This window comes from Polyodon spathula, chromosome 11 (assembly GCF_017654505.1).
Source record: "Polyodon spathula isolate WHYD16114869_AA chromosome 11, ASM1765450v1, whole genome shotgun sequence".
Classification (NCBI taxonomy): Eukaryota; Metazoa; Chordata; class Actinopteri; order Acipenseriformes; family Polyodontidae; genus Polyodon; species Polyodon spathula.
In genome coordinates this window covers 45,827,915-45,844,405 of record NC_054544.1, presented here as the reverse complement: position 1 = coordinate 45,844,405, position 16,491 = coordinate 45,827,915, and the positions used below count along the sequence as shown (strand labels likewise).

Below are 16,491 nucleotides of genomic sequence, written 5' to 3'. Positions count from 1 at the left end.
CCAGTTATATCAGTAACGTTGTTAAAATTGTATTTATAAAAAATAAAAAATAAAAAAAAAATCACTGGCCAGTACGGGGATCGAACCCGCGACCTTGGCGTTATTAGCACCACGCTCTAACCAACTGAGCTAACCGGCCTTGAAAATAATATGCGCAAACTGCTTCTTATGTCGAAATCAATGTAAATACATGGCTGTAATGCAACTCGAAATCTATTAAAGCAATGTTTTATAGCTGCGGGTATCATGTTAGATGCTAATTCAGTCATACAGTGGAAATATTTCAAAGAGCTAGCTGAGGCACAAGATCAGGCTGGATTAAGAGCAGGCAACAAACTCACCTCCAAACACACACTTTCAATCTCATAAAATGAAGGCGGCCCTAGCTGCACAAACACTCAGCAGTTCGGTAGCCAAAGCTTTGCGTGTGATTCACGAGAGTGGTGATCCACAGTTCCTTGGGTGCTTGCCAACAATCACCTTTATTGAGGTATTTAAATAGTCCTGTATGTTTTTTGAGTTTCTTCGAAACTTTACATGTCTCCTCAATAAATGAATTGCTAGTAGCTAATGTAAATGAGAATCATTGCTAAATAATCAATAAACAGTTTTTTTTTTTTTGTCGACTCGCCATTCCAAACTATATGAACGAGAATGTGTACTTGCATTCTGAAACATTAATGTGTTGTTTTTTTATGGATTTCAGACAGGCTTTTTGACGTCCTTAACAGTCACATCCACAGGCAAAGGCTATAAAGCCCCTCTTGTGAAAGAAATTGGCAGGGGACATCACAATTTCTATTTCATGCCAGAGAGTACTTGATGACTTTGAAAATGATGGGATAACAAACCACTGCATGAATCCAAACAGTTAGTACTATATGCAATCACAACTAGTACATATATCACTGATTTTAGTTTGCATTGCAGTTGTTTTAAAATGACTTTGTAGATACCTGACTGTCTTTGGTTTTGTAATCAACATTAGCACAATTCTGGACATGATACCAGGCCTGCTGAAAAGCCGGAAGTATGTTCTTACATACAAATTCAGCCAGGACCACTTGGAGTTGTTATTCAACACTCTTCACAGAGCAGGTGTGTGTATGTGTGTGTGTGTGTATATATATATATATATATATAAAATGTTACTATCTTGAGGAACATTTATCGCAGTCTATATATGATAAAAAATAATTCATGTTGTTATATTATTTATAAAAAGTTGGTTGTTTTGACATTGTATTGGATATATCCTTTTACTTTTTACAGGTGGCTGGAATAATAACTCCCCTGCTTACCAGTTTACCTTTCTGACCATATATAAAAAAGCCGCCCTATTAGGGCCCTGCTCAGAGGGGGGGAGGGGAGTCCCTCCCACCTCCTGTTGAAGAGGGTAGTCCTCACAGTAGCATATCGCCATTTTCTCTCTCACTCCATTGAGACTGGTCATAGATTGCCTTGTGTTCTGGAATTTGGCTGATTTTGTACGGTTTTGACCTACAAAATTCTTCTACACGGTAAGCTACACTTTTGAGTGTTTGAGATTGCTCATTGCCTGAGTCTAGTGTCAGTAGTCGCTACTGATTAGAGTCAATTTCAACCCCTCTATTGAGATTGGCAAGCAGCCATTGTTCTCACTACCTCGTGTAGTTAAAAAAAAAAAAAATGTAATTAGCGTTCATAGAACTGTTGTGGTGCTGCAGGGTGACCCCACGGGCTCATGGTGCCGTCCTCTACACAGATTTAATCGGCCTCAGCTACCTTGCAGCTCGGGCCTACGTGCTCCTCTCAAGCCTTGGGCTTTCCTAGCACGGCTGCGCTTCCCTTCGACCCCGATTAATTTGGCTACATCAGCACGGCATTAACCGCGCTCTCAATGGCGCCTTAATGACTTAACTTGGCACCGGCTTGAACATCTCGATGCCGACCCTGATTGATCGGCACCGGTGGAAACATCTTTGGCACTGATCCCCACGCCAGTTAAACTCGGCACCAGTCAGAACAGCTCGGCGCTGATTGACTCGGCACCGACCGCGCTCTGCACGGCACTGACCTTGACAACGATAGACTCGGCATCAACCTCGGCACTAATAGACTCAGCACCGACCACTCGGCACCAAATAATAGCCCGGCTCTGTCTGAGCTGTTTTTGGCACTGACACCGATCAGTGCACCCACGACGCCGTCACTGACGCGATTGCCCGGCGCCAATTGCTACAAGCTCGGCACCGACACGTTGCTCGGGACCAATGCCCCGCGCCATGTCAGTGTGCTCCACAGGGTCCTCCACTGGTTTTCACCAGTGCGCGGCAAAGCTCCCCAGGCAGGATGAACATTCGTACGCCGCCAGATGCCTAGGGCCAGACCATGCGGCCTGGGTGTTGGTGGGTGAGTTGGACTGCTCTTCCTGCAGAAAGTTCTCCAAACGAACGAAGCGCAGGAGGGCAGCCCTCTCCCCAGCGGAATCTCTTTCCTCTGGGCAAGGGAGAATAAGATCGGTGGTCCAAGGCCCTTCCCAAAGGTCCTCGAGAACTGCCTGCTACTATGACCAGAAAGTTCCCCCATACCCCTGGGTCACCCTCACCTTCCCCACCACTGGTGCACAGGCATAGGCATCCCTCCATGGAGGAGACATTCCCCAGGAGGCAAGTGGTCACTGAGGAGGTACCACTCTCCTTCCCTATGTAAGCGCAGGCGTGCTCCATCTGGATCGCTACAGAGGCGCCAAAGCTCGGCTGAGCAGCGCTTTCGGGAGCTAGCGGAGACGGTGAGGGCCCAGCAGACTATATCTCTCTCCATCCCCGGCCCCACTGAAACCCCCAAGCCCAGATGAGCTGTCATTCACAGCGTCGAGGTCGGACGTGTCAGACCACGCCACTTCAGTTGGGCAGGCCACAGCAGGGGGCCTCCATACCGCCCCTGCCATATGTATGGCAGAGGGAGGAGTTCCACAGACGTTCCCTGGCCGGCAGAACAGGAGGGGAAGCAGACCGCTTTCTTAAGCAAAAAGGGCACCCACAACAGGCCCTACCCTTGTGCCAGGACTTCCTGGAGCTAGTTCGCACTTCTTGGGGCAACCCGGTGTCCGCTCCCTCAGGCTCCAGAATGGCACAGTCCCTGCTACACACCGCAGGAGCCCAAGAAGCTGGCCTAGGCACGTTCCCTACCATCGGGGACACGGTCACAGTACTGGTGCAAGGATCCACCTTCACCAGAGGGGACAAAGACCCCACTTGCCCGTCCAAAACTTGCAGGACTACTGACGCCATGCTCAAGAAAGCATATGCGTCAGTGGAGTTATCAGTATGGGCGGCGAATGTAATGGCAATACTGGTGCTGTACCAGTCGCAGAAGACGGAGAGGCTGCAGGAAAGGGTAACTGAGGCAGACGTGGGAGAGCTCCAGGAGGTGACGAGGGCAATGACTGACCTAATAGGGGAGTTAGGTCAGGGATCAGGCAGGTCTCTAGCGGCGCTTGTAGCCGCTCACCGACACCTCTGGCTAACCCAAGCCAAGGTCGTGGAGACCGAGAAGGTGAAGCTGTTAGATGCCCCATAACACCAGGGCAGGCGTTCAGAGCGGCCATTGATGTGAGCCTTGAGAGGTCCCACAAGGTCGCGGAGGTTGCTTAGAAATTCTCACGCCTTCCTGTCTACTGCCAGCGCCCTAGGTGGCCTTCACAGCCTGCAGGGGCAACGGGGCTTGAATTCTGCCCTCCACCCCAGACCTTGTAAGGGACCACCGCCGGCCAGGGGGAACCGGTTCTTTGGCTGGAGACCGAGGTCAGGGCCTAAGAAAGACATGCCCCTTCCCAAGCCCAAGGGAGACCGCCCCGGTGGGGCTCTGGCTGCCACATTCCCCACTCACAACCGCACTGACCACTGGACATGACCCATGCCAAAGCTGCACCCAGGACTCCTGGGTGCTATCAACAATGAGACATGGTTACGCTCTGCAATTCCGCTTAGGCCCGCCTCCTTCAAGGGTGTGCTCCTTACCACCGTCGAACCAGCTTTCTCCTTCAACAGGAGATCGGCATTCTTCAGCAGAAGAACGCTGTGCGCTGGGTAAACCCAAGTGGTGCCCTCAGCGGCTTCTACTCCAGGTACTTCCTGGTGCCCAAGAGGGGCGGCGGTTTCAGACCTTATTCTGGACCTCAGGGTCCTCAACACGTTCCTCAAACAAAAGAAGTTCAACATGTTGACCACAAAGCATATCCTCTAGTCCGTCCAGCCGGGTGACTGGTTCACATCGATCGACCTGCAAGATGCCTACTTCCATGTCCCGATCCGTCCCGCGCACAGAAAATATCTGCGCTTCGCCTTTCAAGGCAACGCGTACGAATTCTGCGTGCTGCCGTTTGGCCTCTCGCTGGCGCCCCGCACATTTTCAAAGTTCATGGATGCAGCACTGGCTCCACTCAGGCTGCGGGGTATTCGGATCCTGAACGACCTGGACGATTGGCTAGTTTGCGTGCATTCCAAAGTATGCGCCTAGGCGCACACCAGACAGGTCATAGATCGTGTGATGAAGTTAAGGCTCTCCATACACCTACAGAAGAGCAACTTCGTATGGTCTCAAATCAACAATGTTCCTGGGGATCAAACTGAACTATGTGAGCATGCTTGCTTCACTGTTGGAAGACAGGATTAGGTCTTTGGAAGTCACACTCTCCCAATTCAGAGAGGATGCTCTTCTACAGGTCAGAATATTTCAAAGGTTGTTGGAGTTGATGGCAGCCGCCTCGAGAATCCTTCCCTTAGGGCTGCTGAGAATGCGCCCGCTTCAAGCCTAAGTAAATACACTCAAGATGCACCCGGTCCACGATCGGTACCGGCTGGTGCGAGTGTCCAGACAATGCCGGAAGACACTGGAGTAGTGGCTCCGTCCCGGCAATCTGCGCCTCGGATCTCCCCTTGGCTTCCCTCACAGAAGGGAAGTTGTCACTACGGTCGCCTCTAGCCTGGGCTGGGAAACGGTCTGGAATGGGAGAGGAATAAGAGGTCAGTGGAAGGGACATTGGCAGCAAGCACACGTAAATGCCCAAGAGCTGCAAGCAGTAGCCCTGGTGCTATCTCATTTTCGCCAGCAGTTAGCACACAAACATATACTGGTCCAGACAGACAACACTACAGTCATAGCCTATATAAACCACCAAGGCGGCCTGCGTTTGCCGAACCTTCACCACATAGTGCACAGACTCCTGTCCTGGACGCACAGAAACTTGCTTTCCATCAGGGCGGTTCACCTGTGTGGACAACAAGGCAGCAGACCTCTTGTCCAGAGGAGCTCCCGACAGCTCGGAGTAGAGACTTCACGCCAGGTGGTGCAACAGATTTGGGAGAGGCTTCGTACTGCACAAGTCGACCTCTTCGCCACAGCCGAGTCCACTCATTGCCCCCTATGGTTCTCTATGGAGAGACATGGGGTGGAGAGAACACAGGTTTTGCTGGTTGCGCCCAGATGGCCGAGGTGCCCCTGGTTTGCTCTCCTCTCCAACATGTTGTTGGGTCAACCGTGGCAGCTCCCGCTGCGCAAGGACCTCCTGAGCCAAGCGGAGGAGTTATTATGGCACCCAAACCCAGCCCAGCTTCAACTCTGGGTCTGGCCGTTGAACGGAGCTGTCTATCCAGACGAGGTTTGCCAGGTGCAGTGGTAGAGACACTACAGTTTGCTAGGGTGCCTAGCACTAGAGTCCAGTATTCATATAAATGGAATGTTTTCCAAGACTGGTGCATTGCTGAGGGTCACAATCCTGTGACCTGCCCTATTGAGACAATCCTAACCTTCTTACAACACCTGTTTGATGCGGGATAATCCGCATCCACTCTGAAGGTCTACCTGGCCGTAACACGATAAAATTCTGCGGGGGCACACTTTCTGGCAGTGCAATTTCTTAAAGGGGCTCAGAGGCTCTGTCCTCTGATGAAAAGCATGGTCCCTAAGTGGAATCTGAAACTGGTGCTGCGGGTCCTTACAGGTCCCCCATTTGAGCCCATGCTTCCCTGCTGACATTGCTGCTGTGAATGAGATGTATGGAGTCTGGTGAGTATTTTATATTTTATTTTAATTATTTGAATAAATGCATATTTAAGCAGAAATGGCCCATTGATAAAAAAAGGTCCATTCTGAAAAGCATTATTTACCCCTGTGGGTCACAACTGTTTAATTTCACGTTCAGATGTTTTTAAACGGTTTGTGTAAACTCTGTGGGGTTTAAGAAGTTCCCCTATACATAGATAGGAAACAGCATTTCTCTTTTCTCAATTTCTTTTCTCAATATTAAAAGCACACCATCTCAAACCATATTAACCAGCCATTACTCCCATCAGTAGGGAGGCTCTCACAGCTGTTGAAGGTAACAGTCCAAGCTTGGAAGAAAATTAAAGTGGGCTTCAGCAATACCTGTAGGCTACTACCTTGCCTGCTCCTTTATACTTGGCACAAGGTTTTGATATGGGTTCAATTTCCTGGGGCGCATCAGAGAAACAAACAGCTCCTGATCTTCTGTAATCTTGTGTAAATGTAAAGAAATGTTTATTCCATTAACTCCAAAAAAACAAGTACAAAATGCATCTAAACCTGTTGGTGTAGAGCTTCAGAACACTTGTCCAAATGTTGAGAATATTCAAAAATGAAAACCCTGTATCCAGCCTCTACTCATTAAAAACATTCAGACGACTGGTATTTATGTTAGGACCCCAAGCTGAAATACAACCCCATTTATACAAGGTCATCTTCAGTTTCATATAATACTGTAAAGCCATAAATATTTGCCTTTTATTATGTGTCTTTGGAGCAAAATAGGTTTTATGGGTGTGATTTGCCACATTTTATTCGCAAATATGTATGACTGTACAGTATTAATAAATCAGAGTCTGATAACTTTATTAAAAGCATAGGCCTGCAATGCATTTATTATTTCAGTAACACTTATTTTTCTTTTTCAAAAGTAGCCTAGTTGGACACAATTAGGGCTACCGTGAAAATTCAATCTAGTCTCACTTTTATATGACAGGATTAAAACTCAGATCAGTAATTCAAAGTAGTCTCACTTTGACATGAAGGAATGGTCGCATCTTCTGTTATTGGATCATCTTCAGATCGGCTTCAGGTAAAGTGAATCGTCTGCGTCGCGATGGGGTCATTCACAAGACAACCCCAAACAACATGAAAAGATTTCGGTTTCTAAATTGTCAATTAAGCCCAGATCTATTTGTGCTATGAGGGGACCTAAGGGAAAGCACTGAGGAAGAGGTTTCCTCCTTGTGCGGTTGATGATGATGACACATAACTACAGGTGGTGGAGTAAAGGGATCCAGGGTAGGGGTTGAGTGCATTGAAAAATAGGGCTATGGGGCTCCACAAAGTGGGAGCATGTCTGAAGGTAGTAAAAATGCCCAGTTTGAAACTGTTGGAGGTGGCCTGGACCAGTGGTGCCCAAGATCCATTCTAATCCAGGGTTTTATTCCAAGCAGATCTAAACCTGCTACGGAACAACTGAATCACTGGCCTAGGCAGATGTCCCTCTCATTTTAAAGCATGTTTTAAGGGCTCCCCACTTGATCTGGAATGACCACACTGTGATTGAACTTGTAGATAATGTATTCTGTGTCGGGTGTCTTATTGATAGAAGGGACGTCACCTTGTGCAGTTTGGGCAAGAGGACCACTAAACAAAAGTGAGTGCTCTGTTGCCTCCAAGCTAAAAAAGAAGTCTGGACTCAGGAACTACTATTAAAAGATAGAAAGTGTTGTTATTTTAAATTGTGTAACTATTATGTGCACAAGCTAACCTGTACTGGAATTGTAATAACTCTAACAGTGATTGGTTATCCATAACTATTAAACAATCAATAGTGTGACAGTAAGATAAAGAAACTCAATACCAAACGTATCGACTAAAAGCCTTTCTCAACGTCTTCAAGGACTGAGAAAGACTTAAAACATTTGTTGTTCACTTTTATTAAGTTTCTTTTAGTATTTGGTTGAAAGTGAAAGACCTATAGGGGACAGATAGCAGGACTGGCCTTGCAAACTCTGAAATCAATAAGACCACATTCCATTGAAATGTTTCAACTTTCTTTTAGTTTTTTTTTTTTTTTTTTTCATTTTTTTTTTTGCAGAAACAAGGCAGTTAAACTCTGAGAACCAAAAAAATAGAAATACAGTAATAATCGTTTGACTCGTTGAACTAGTGGGAAACCTGTAAAATCTCAAGTGTTAAACCGTCAAGAAGATTGTTAGTTTAAAAATAAACAAAAATAACAGTGTACACACACAGCTACTTGAAATTTAAAAATGTCCTGATAGCTAAGGCTGCAGTTTCCACTTTAAGTACATAATATACAAAACAATTAAAATCTGAAGGGTTAAGCTTCTCGAGTCCTAGTAAATTAGAGAAAATAACAGCTCACCCTATACACTAAAAAAAACTTTTTTTTTTTGTATTTTAAGAAACAATAAAGGTCAGAGAACGTGAATTAAAAAGCACCCCCTTCAAGGTTAAGGGCTCTGCAATTCAAGTACTGAGATTAGAGACAAGGAAAGAGGTCTGGAATCCCACTCCCCTTTAGGGTGTACATCATTACCTTTGAGCCCAATTCAAATTGTACACCTCAGAACCTTCGTTCTACATTGTTCAAATTGGGTGAGCTCAACTTACAAAGTGCAGCCAACTTCTCATCATCACAAGGTTTTTGTGGGCGCCATTTGGGATGAATTGCTGCCGTTCAACCTCTTTCCACGGTACAGAACAATCTGACCCAAAAGGGCGCCGAACATTTAATTTATTTATTTTTTTAAACTATTCAGATTCCATTCGATAAATCACATTTGTGGTGAAAAGGGCATGTGTGAATGTGTGCAGTTATATGGATGCACTACGTGCTGTTTGGTGTATCTATCAATTCACAATCAACTGGCTCAAGATGTTAAAGTGGAGGAGGGAAAACCAGAGCCTTTTTACCCATTCCTAATGTTGATACCCAGGCACAGCAGAGGGGAGGAGAGACACACAGATCATTACACCAGGGTGTGAAGATTAAAACATCCATAGAGAGAGAGAGAGAGAGAGAGAGAGAGTGGTAAGAGCGTGGGGGAGAGTAGAGAACGAGGGGGAGAGAGAAAATATGAAAGGCAAGGGGGGAGAGTAGAGCGCGTGGGGGAGAGATGCAGTTTGAAAGGTGAGGGGGAGAGTACAGAGCATGGGGGAGAGATGCAGTTTGAAAAGCAAGAGAGTAGAGAGCGTGGGGAGAGATGCAGTTTGAAAGTCAAGGGGGAGAGTAGAGAGAGATGCAGTTTGAAAGGCGTGGCGGTGCTCCAGTTCTCATGTGGTGGCGACTAGTCCGATGCTGGTGGCACAGGGAGGCTTGGCTAGCGGCTGCTCTTCATGGCTTCCTTCGCTGCCAGAATGAGAGGCGTCAGGCTGGACAGAGGCTTAGCCAGCTTCAGGAAGGGGTGCTGCAGAAAGAGTAATTGGAAATTAACAACACATACGTAATGCAGCACTATGTACATTGTATTCAATCATATTTCATTGAACACATCAAATATTAGCCAAATGAGCTATTCTAAGTACCTGGCTTTATTAGGATGGTTTACACAAACCAAACTAATATATAGAACTATGAATACTGAAACTAAGAAGAACTCTCAAAATGATGGCACTTGTAGGCCGTTAGAAACAATTTAAAAGTGCATTCATCTCTTCAAATGTGGTTCACTACAGTTTATTACCCGTGGAATGTTGTTTCATTTACAGCACTGTAAAATAAATAAAAAATGTAGGGCCCATTTACCCAACAAAAGTTACCAACATATATATTTCAAAATGTACATGTGCTATTAGGTCCCCTCACTAATTCAGTGCCCTTGACATTTGATGATTATTTAAACCATGTGTGTGTCTGTTTGCAAAGTATAACACACACATGTAGTGCACACACGTTTAAACTGAGTTTGACTCCAATTCATACAGGACGTAGAATAAAAAGGTGTTCATGTGAAAATTGCTCTTTCCTTCACTTTGTTCATAAGAACACAGACTATTAACCATTGCATAATTAAGATGTGTGCTGTAGCTTAACAGGAACGATGTCAATACCATATACCGGCATACCGACTCACTCCAAGACTGAATTTCGCAGGAGGACATGCACATGGACAGACACACATTGACAGCCGCGCCCTGCCCAGCCCCTGACCTGTAGCAACTCCTTGCCGCTGCCTCTCTTCTCCACGTCCATCTCCAGAGAGCGGTTCAGGAAGTCTCTGAACATCGGGGAGAGCTTCTCCGGGTTCTGCAGCTCAGGGGTGCCATTTGTGGCAATGAGATACAGGGCCTGAGAGACACAGAGAGAGGTCAGACCTTACACAGCCCCCATTACCCTCAGATACCACTGCTAAACCAGCAAACTAACAAATCTGCTCCTGGCAACATGGCATCAAAGTCATTTTTCATACCTTCATTTGTTTAATATTTTTTTTACCAGCCCTCTCTCACTCACTCACCCTCAGGGGGTTCTCATTGAGGTAGGGGGGCTCCCCCTCCACCATCTCGATGGCCATGATCCCCAGAGACCAGATGTCCACTTTGGGGCCGTACGCTTTCCGTGTGACCACTTCTGGGGCCATCCAGTAGGGGGTGCCCACCATGGTGCTGCGTTTGCTCTGCTCAGGGGTGATCTGAGCACAGAACCCAAAATCAGCTGCAGAGAGATATAGGAGGGTGTGTTACTGACACAGGCCACCAGGGGGGGCAAGACGAAACAGCGGACAGGCTGGGAAATACTATGCAACACAATAAATGGTAAGCGTTTTTAGTTTTTGGAGTTAGGACTGTAGTAAACAGGGAAACCAAGAAAGAATAAAAGACATGACAAAATCGAGGCAGTGAAAAAGTTAATTGTTAAAGCCCTCATTCAAAAAACAGGAATCCTTATGCAATGATCGAGTCTGTCTGTCACACTGCTTTTATTTAGCATCTTCACCAAACTTATCAGACTAGGGATGTGACGGTATAAAATTTTGATGGTATGGTAACCATCAAAAAACATACGACGATTATCGTCAAACCACGGTATAATGTCATTTTTTTGTAGTTTGTTTTTAAATGGCTATTTAAGGACATACACTGTGGTCAAGTCATTTAACAAAAAAAAAAAAAAAAAAACTTTACTTTAAAAGTTTTAAAACAAATCTTAATGTTAAATTGCTGTAGTTAAATTTCTGCTACAAAACTCGTTGAGTAAATAAAAAGTTTCCATCAATTTGAAAAACAAAATATTACAGCAGAATGTATTTAATTATACCACACTAATGAACTGGTCTGGCTTTGAGATCTCTATTTGTAAATGAAAAAGATGCTATACACTACAACAAATTCAATTACAGAGACAGGGAGGTATTTTAATAAACTTACACACACCTAACATACATTTCTAGGGTGTTTTTCTATATAAGTATAAGTCCTGCCTGCGGCTCTACTGCCGTCGATAACTTGTTCAGATTAAGTTTATATATTTTGAATATTATTGAAAATATATTTAATAATTGTCTAATTATTAATTTTACAATATTATTTACCATGTGTTTCGCTTTGCGAAACGTTTCAGGAAAGTGGGTGTCAACACACAATATCACACAATAATACTATATATTATATATGTTAAATATATATATATATATATGTGGTGTGGTTGTGTGACACACACACACACACACACACACACACACATATATAGATACATATATATATACACACACACACACAGACACACACACTGTTTCATTTCTTACAGGGAGGTAATTGTTGAAACCTGAAGATGACCACTCAGTACCAATAAATAGCAATTAGCATTGACCTTGCCTTCTAAGGGAATGAGTGCACCCAAACCATGCCAGGAAAATGCACCCCACATTACAGATCCACCAGAACCCTTCACTGTTGGAACCAAGCACTCTGGTCTGTAGAGTTTGATAGGTTGTCGCCACACGTGCACTCGTCAAGAAAAGAAGAATTCTCCTTCACTATGATCATATCACATTTGTCCACTGCTCGGTAGTCCATTGCCTGTGTACTTTGCACCACTGGACTCGTAAACGTGCATTGCCAGGTGTGATGAGCAGTTTAGGCGCTGTGTGTCATTATATATAATGTCTTTTGTCTTTGTCACTGCACAGTCTTTAGTGCTCTTAGATTCATTTTTGGCAATGAAATGTGGCTTTCCATCCAGCCTTTCTTCTCTGTCTGTTGATGATGGACGACCGCATTTTCTTGAGCAAGGGTTGGGCATATCTCCCACCAGTTGTATCAGTAAGTCTTTTCTGAAGGTTTAATGGCGAACAGGTAGCTGTCCTGATTCCACCTTCATCAAATTGAACAGGATAGCACTGTTCACAATTGCTACTTCCAGCAGCCAAAAGAACATCTTCCTCCACCACTTCAGAGACTTTCTTGTGAAAGCATAGCTGACACAGTAGTGATCCACCGCTGCATCCATCTTGCTGGTGCAATCGCAGATAACTGAATGCTTGTCCATCTCTTCAATGGCTCCTCTCTTGATGGTGTGCTGTAACTTCTCACAGTCACTGCCATGGAAGGTGTTCATCATGAGCACTAGTCTTTTGTCCTTCCATCCTAGCACCATGACCTTGTTGTCCTTGGTCAATGAGACTGTTTTGTTTTTGTACTTTTTAGTTTGAAGCCTTGCTGGCAATCCTCTTCTGTTGGCCATTACTGTTCCAGTAAGGTGGATTTTTATTTTTAGCAGTTCCATGGCCAGGTCGTAACCCATGTAAAATCTGTCTGTAAACAAATGAAAGCCATGTCCATTTGTTGTCTGCAGCAATGTTTCACACAGGTGAAGAACAATTCTTGATGAAAATGGCATGTCAAGTCTCAACATGGAGTCTGTTGTTGGGCTACCAAAGTAAGTAACACTAGGAGAGACATAACCTGTTTCACAGTCAGCTAAAACAAACACACGCATCCCCCACTTGGTAGGCGTCTGAGGATTGTAGCACTTGAAGATAATCCTTCCTTTGAAACCAACAGTGCTCTCATCAATGTAAATGTCTCTACTTGGGATAAATAGCTCATGGAATTTTGTGTCTATGTAGCTGACCACATTCCTGACCTTTTGTCATTTGCTAACAAATGCAGCCTGAGGCACCTGGGTGGGGGAGGGCAAAGGTGTAGTATCCAAAAGATCTGCAAAAAACATGATCTCTTGAATACATCTTTGAAAAACATTTATCTGTGAAAAAAAAAAACTCCAGTGCAGTCCTCAAAGTAGTACTCCCTTGATATCCCTTATTTACCACAGTAAATGGGAGTTTTGTGAAAGCATCTGCACTTACTAATGCGCGTCTCCATTCGCCCTACGGCTGCGCGTCTGGTTCAGAGTCCTCAGTAAGTGAAATATTTACTTCCTCGTCACTAGATTGATCAAAACCATCATCCAAACTGCTTTTGTCTGTACTTCCTGCCTCATCCTGCCACGTCTCAGTCTCCATCTATTCAGTTCGGCTTTGCTCAGCCTGTAAATGGTCTATTCCGTTGTCTCCACCTGCTTTCCAATCAGAGACGATTAGGGAACGCTTCGCCTCGGCTTTTTTCTGCTGTGTTAGATCATGGTTTTCGACAGAGTCCGACAATGGACTGGAAAGGGATTTTCGCGATGTCGGACCAGGTCCAACATATGACCGCAAAGGGTTAGTCCACTTCAGTTTCCAAAACAGCTGAAGGGAGATTTTATGATTCAACATTAGGTACTGCGTGATAAGGAGAGTCTGTATGTGCATGAACTTGTTAGTGAACAACACCAGTAATGGAATCACAGAATACAGCTGCATACCAAGGAAGAGAGACAGGCAGGCAGGCAAGTGTGGGGCTAGCTGCTGTACTCACTGAGTTTGACAGAGCCGTCCATTCCCAGTAGCACATTGTCACTCTTGATGTCTCGATGGATCACCTGGTTAGCATGCAGGAACTCCAGAGCTTGTAAACACTACAGGGACAGAGAGAGAGAGAGAGAGAGAGAGAGAGAGAGAGAGAGAGAATCTAGAACTGACATTTTATAGGTCACACTGGCGTAAAAGTCACTACCCCCTTTTTTGAGACTTCAATTTTAGGGAAACATTTTTTGTGTTTAAAATACTTTTTTTTACAATTTATTTTTTTTCCTACATGCTCAACACTGATAAATAAAGAATTATACACAGTTTTAGTTTTGAAATAACCCTTGTTTGAAACATTTTATTCTATTAATGTTTTTAGTTAAATTGATAGAAACTATTCTGTTTTTTCAAAATTTCTAAAATTTAAAAAGTAATAATTAGAGTGTAAAATCAAGTTATACACCCCACATAACATCTGTATTAACCAACCAGTATTTTATTTTAGCTTATCAAGTACGCAAACAAGTTCAAGAACATACCATCTTTGCTTTACTGAACATTTCTTTCCAAAACCATACTTAGACAATAGTTCCCGCTGCATTGGGTTTTACAAATTAATTGTATTAATTCAAATTTAAAAGAAAAACATTCAACCCTGCTGCTTGCATCAATTAAATAGCAAAAAACCCAACTAAAATACAATAAACTAAATAGTGCACCATTTTATAACCAGTAAACAAAACAATTTAGTGTTGCAGTGCATTTGCATTCAATTTCCAGCTGTACAAATACAGGAACACGGGGACTGTGATACAGCTGCTAGGAGGTACGCCAATTGATTTGAAAGTCTTGATTGGCACTCCTTTAAAGTTTTCAGTGACACTGTTGTCAGTGCTAGTAGGAGGTAATATAACTATGCTGAGAGATAGACAAGTGTGTGTCAGGGACCCTCTCACCTCCCGGCACACGGCTGCGATCTGAGCCTCGTCCATACAGGTCTCTGTCACTACATCGGTCAGCGAGCCTCCGGCCAGGTACTCCATTACCACGAAGAGCTCGTCCCCTACCAGGAAACTGAAACAGATACAGCAAGGGGGTCAAACACACTGGAGGGCAGGGCGGTCAAACACACAGGGAGGGTAGGGCGGTCAAACACACAGGAGGGCAGGGCGGTCAAACACACAGGAGGGCAGGGGCGGTCAAACACACAGGACAGCAGGGGCGGTCAAACACACAGGACAGCAGGGCGGTCAAACACACAGGACAGCAGGGGCTGCAGCCATTCCTAAAAACAGCTCAGAACTAAGGTCAGGGGGTGTCCTCTGATGCTCAAGACAATTACTTCTTTACACCCAAGAGCTCTTTAGCTAGCCCTGCAGGTGTCGCTGTTCCTAGATGTTTTACACAATAATTATTAGCATAACTGAAAACTGCAAGACTTCATGTACAGTAGAAGACAGACATCAGCATTTTCTAACTGGTGGTATAATCTGTACGAACAGGAGCATTTTGCAATGAAGATAAAAGAGGGGACCAATATTTTTGGGCATGTCACAAAGTGCCCGCCCCTGTGTATATTATCTGTTATGTTGCGTGTGGTTTGTTAAATGTTGGTGTATAGTCATTTGTACACGTGATATAAAACGGGTCTGTAACACGAGTGTTTAAAATGTATATTTGTATTTAGGCACAGGATTGTACATCACTTCACATACATTTAAAGTAGTTAATATGTGAGCACAAGGTTGCACATAATTAATTCACGTACTGGGATTCAAGTGAATAATTAATTAGTAATTGAATCCCAGCACAACAGTATATATAGATGCACGTTTTCATATACTCGCGGTTGGGTGATCAGTGAGTGGAGAACGGGAGCGAGAGTAGGAGAGTGATAATTTCAATTGCTATTGCGTGCTGGTGGGACCAGCACGATACTTGTTTATTTAACTCGCTGTGTTTGTTTGTCGATCTGCTCACTGTTTGTAAAGTGTTAGTCCGTTTTTGTTTGTCTTTTTATTTTGGCGAATGTGCTGTGTCCCATGTTTGTTTAAACCCTTTTATTTTCAATAAACCGGCGCAAGCAAGCGCCATCATCATTTAATTTCATCCATCCTGTCTGTGTATTTCATTCCTTTTCCTGGTTCTTACGCCGCCCACTTCAGCCGTCTCTGTGACACGTGGTGTCCTGCGTGGGATTTAACAGTGCCTCCAAGCGTCAGACCAGGAGAGGAATTTTGTGTGGAAAAAAAAAAGGGAAAAAGTGGCCAGAGGAAGCAGCAACCTCCCCTGCAGCCAGAGCAGGTGTTCTGGTTTGAGATGACTGCGTCCAGGGAAATTTGGGACGAGGACCTGGACGCATTTGTGGAGGCTTGGGAGAGCCAGGGGGGATGGTGCCTCCTGTGCAAGCACTACGGGCACAGAGTGGCTGACTGCCCTCTCCCGGATACAGAAGGGGGGCAGTTTCCACGCCAGCAGCCAGAGCCAGAGCGCCTGGAGGCCCAGGAGAGAAAGGGAAAGAGGAAGGCAGAGTGTCCACCGCCCAAGTCTCCACCAGCAGGGGACGAATGCCTGCTGGTGTCGCCTC

At 44.8% G+C, this 16,491-nt stretch overlaps 1 protein-coding gene and 1 non-coding gene across 3 annotated transcripts in view; both read right to left on the bottom strand.

The window, feature by feature from the left end:
- Positions 1 to 65: 65 nt before the first annotated feature.
- On the bottom strand, positions 66 to 139 carry trnai-aau. Its single transcript has one exon. It is a non-coding gene; the product is annotated as a tRNA-Ile (tRNA).
- Positions 140 to 7,951: 7,812 nt separating this feature from the next.
- Positions 7,952 to 16,491, bottom strand: part of pak2b (p21 protein (Cdc42/Rac)-activated kinase 2b) — a 56,141-nt gene continuing 47,601 nt past the window's right edge. For both annotated transcript variants that reach the window (XM_041263829.1, XM_041263830.1), the window contains exons 11-15: positions 14,861 to 14,978; positions 13,915 to 14,014; positions 10,515 to 10,711; positions 10,208 to 10,345; positions 7,952 to 9,464 (exon numbers count right to left, since the gene is read on the bottom strand). In XM_041263829.1, coding sequence (XP_041119763.1) covers positions 9,378 to 9,464; positions 10,208 to 10,345; positions 10,515 to 10,711; positions 13,915 to 14,014; positions 14,861 to 14,978 — 640 coding nt within the window. In that variant the 3' untranslated portion in view covers positions 7,952 to 9,377. The remainder of the gene's footprint in view (positions 9,465 to 10,207; positions 10,346 to 10,514; positions 10,712 to 13,914; positions 14,015 to 14,860; positions 14,979 to 16,491) is intronic.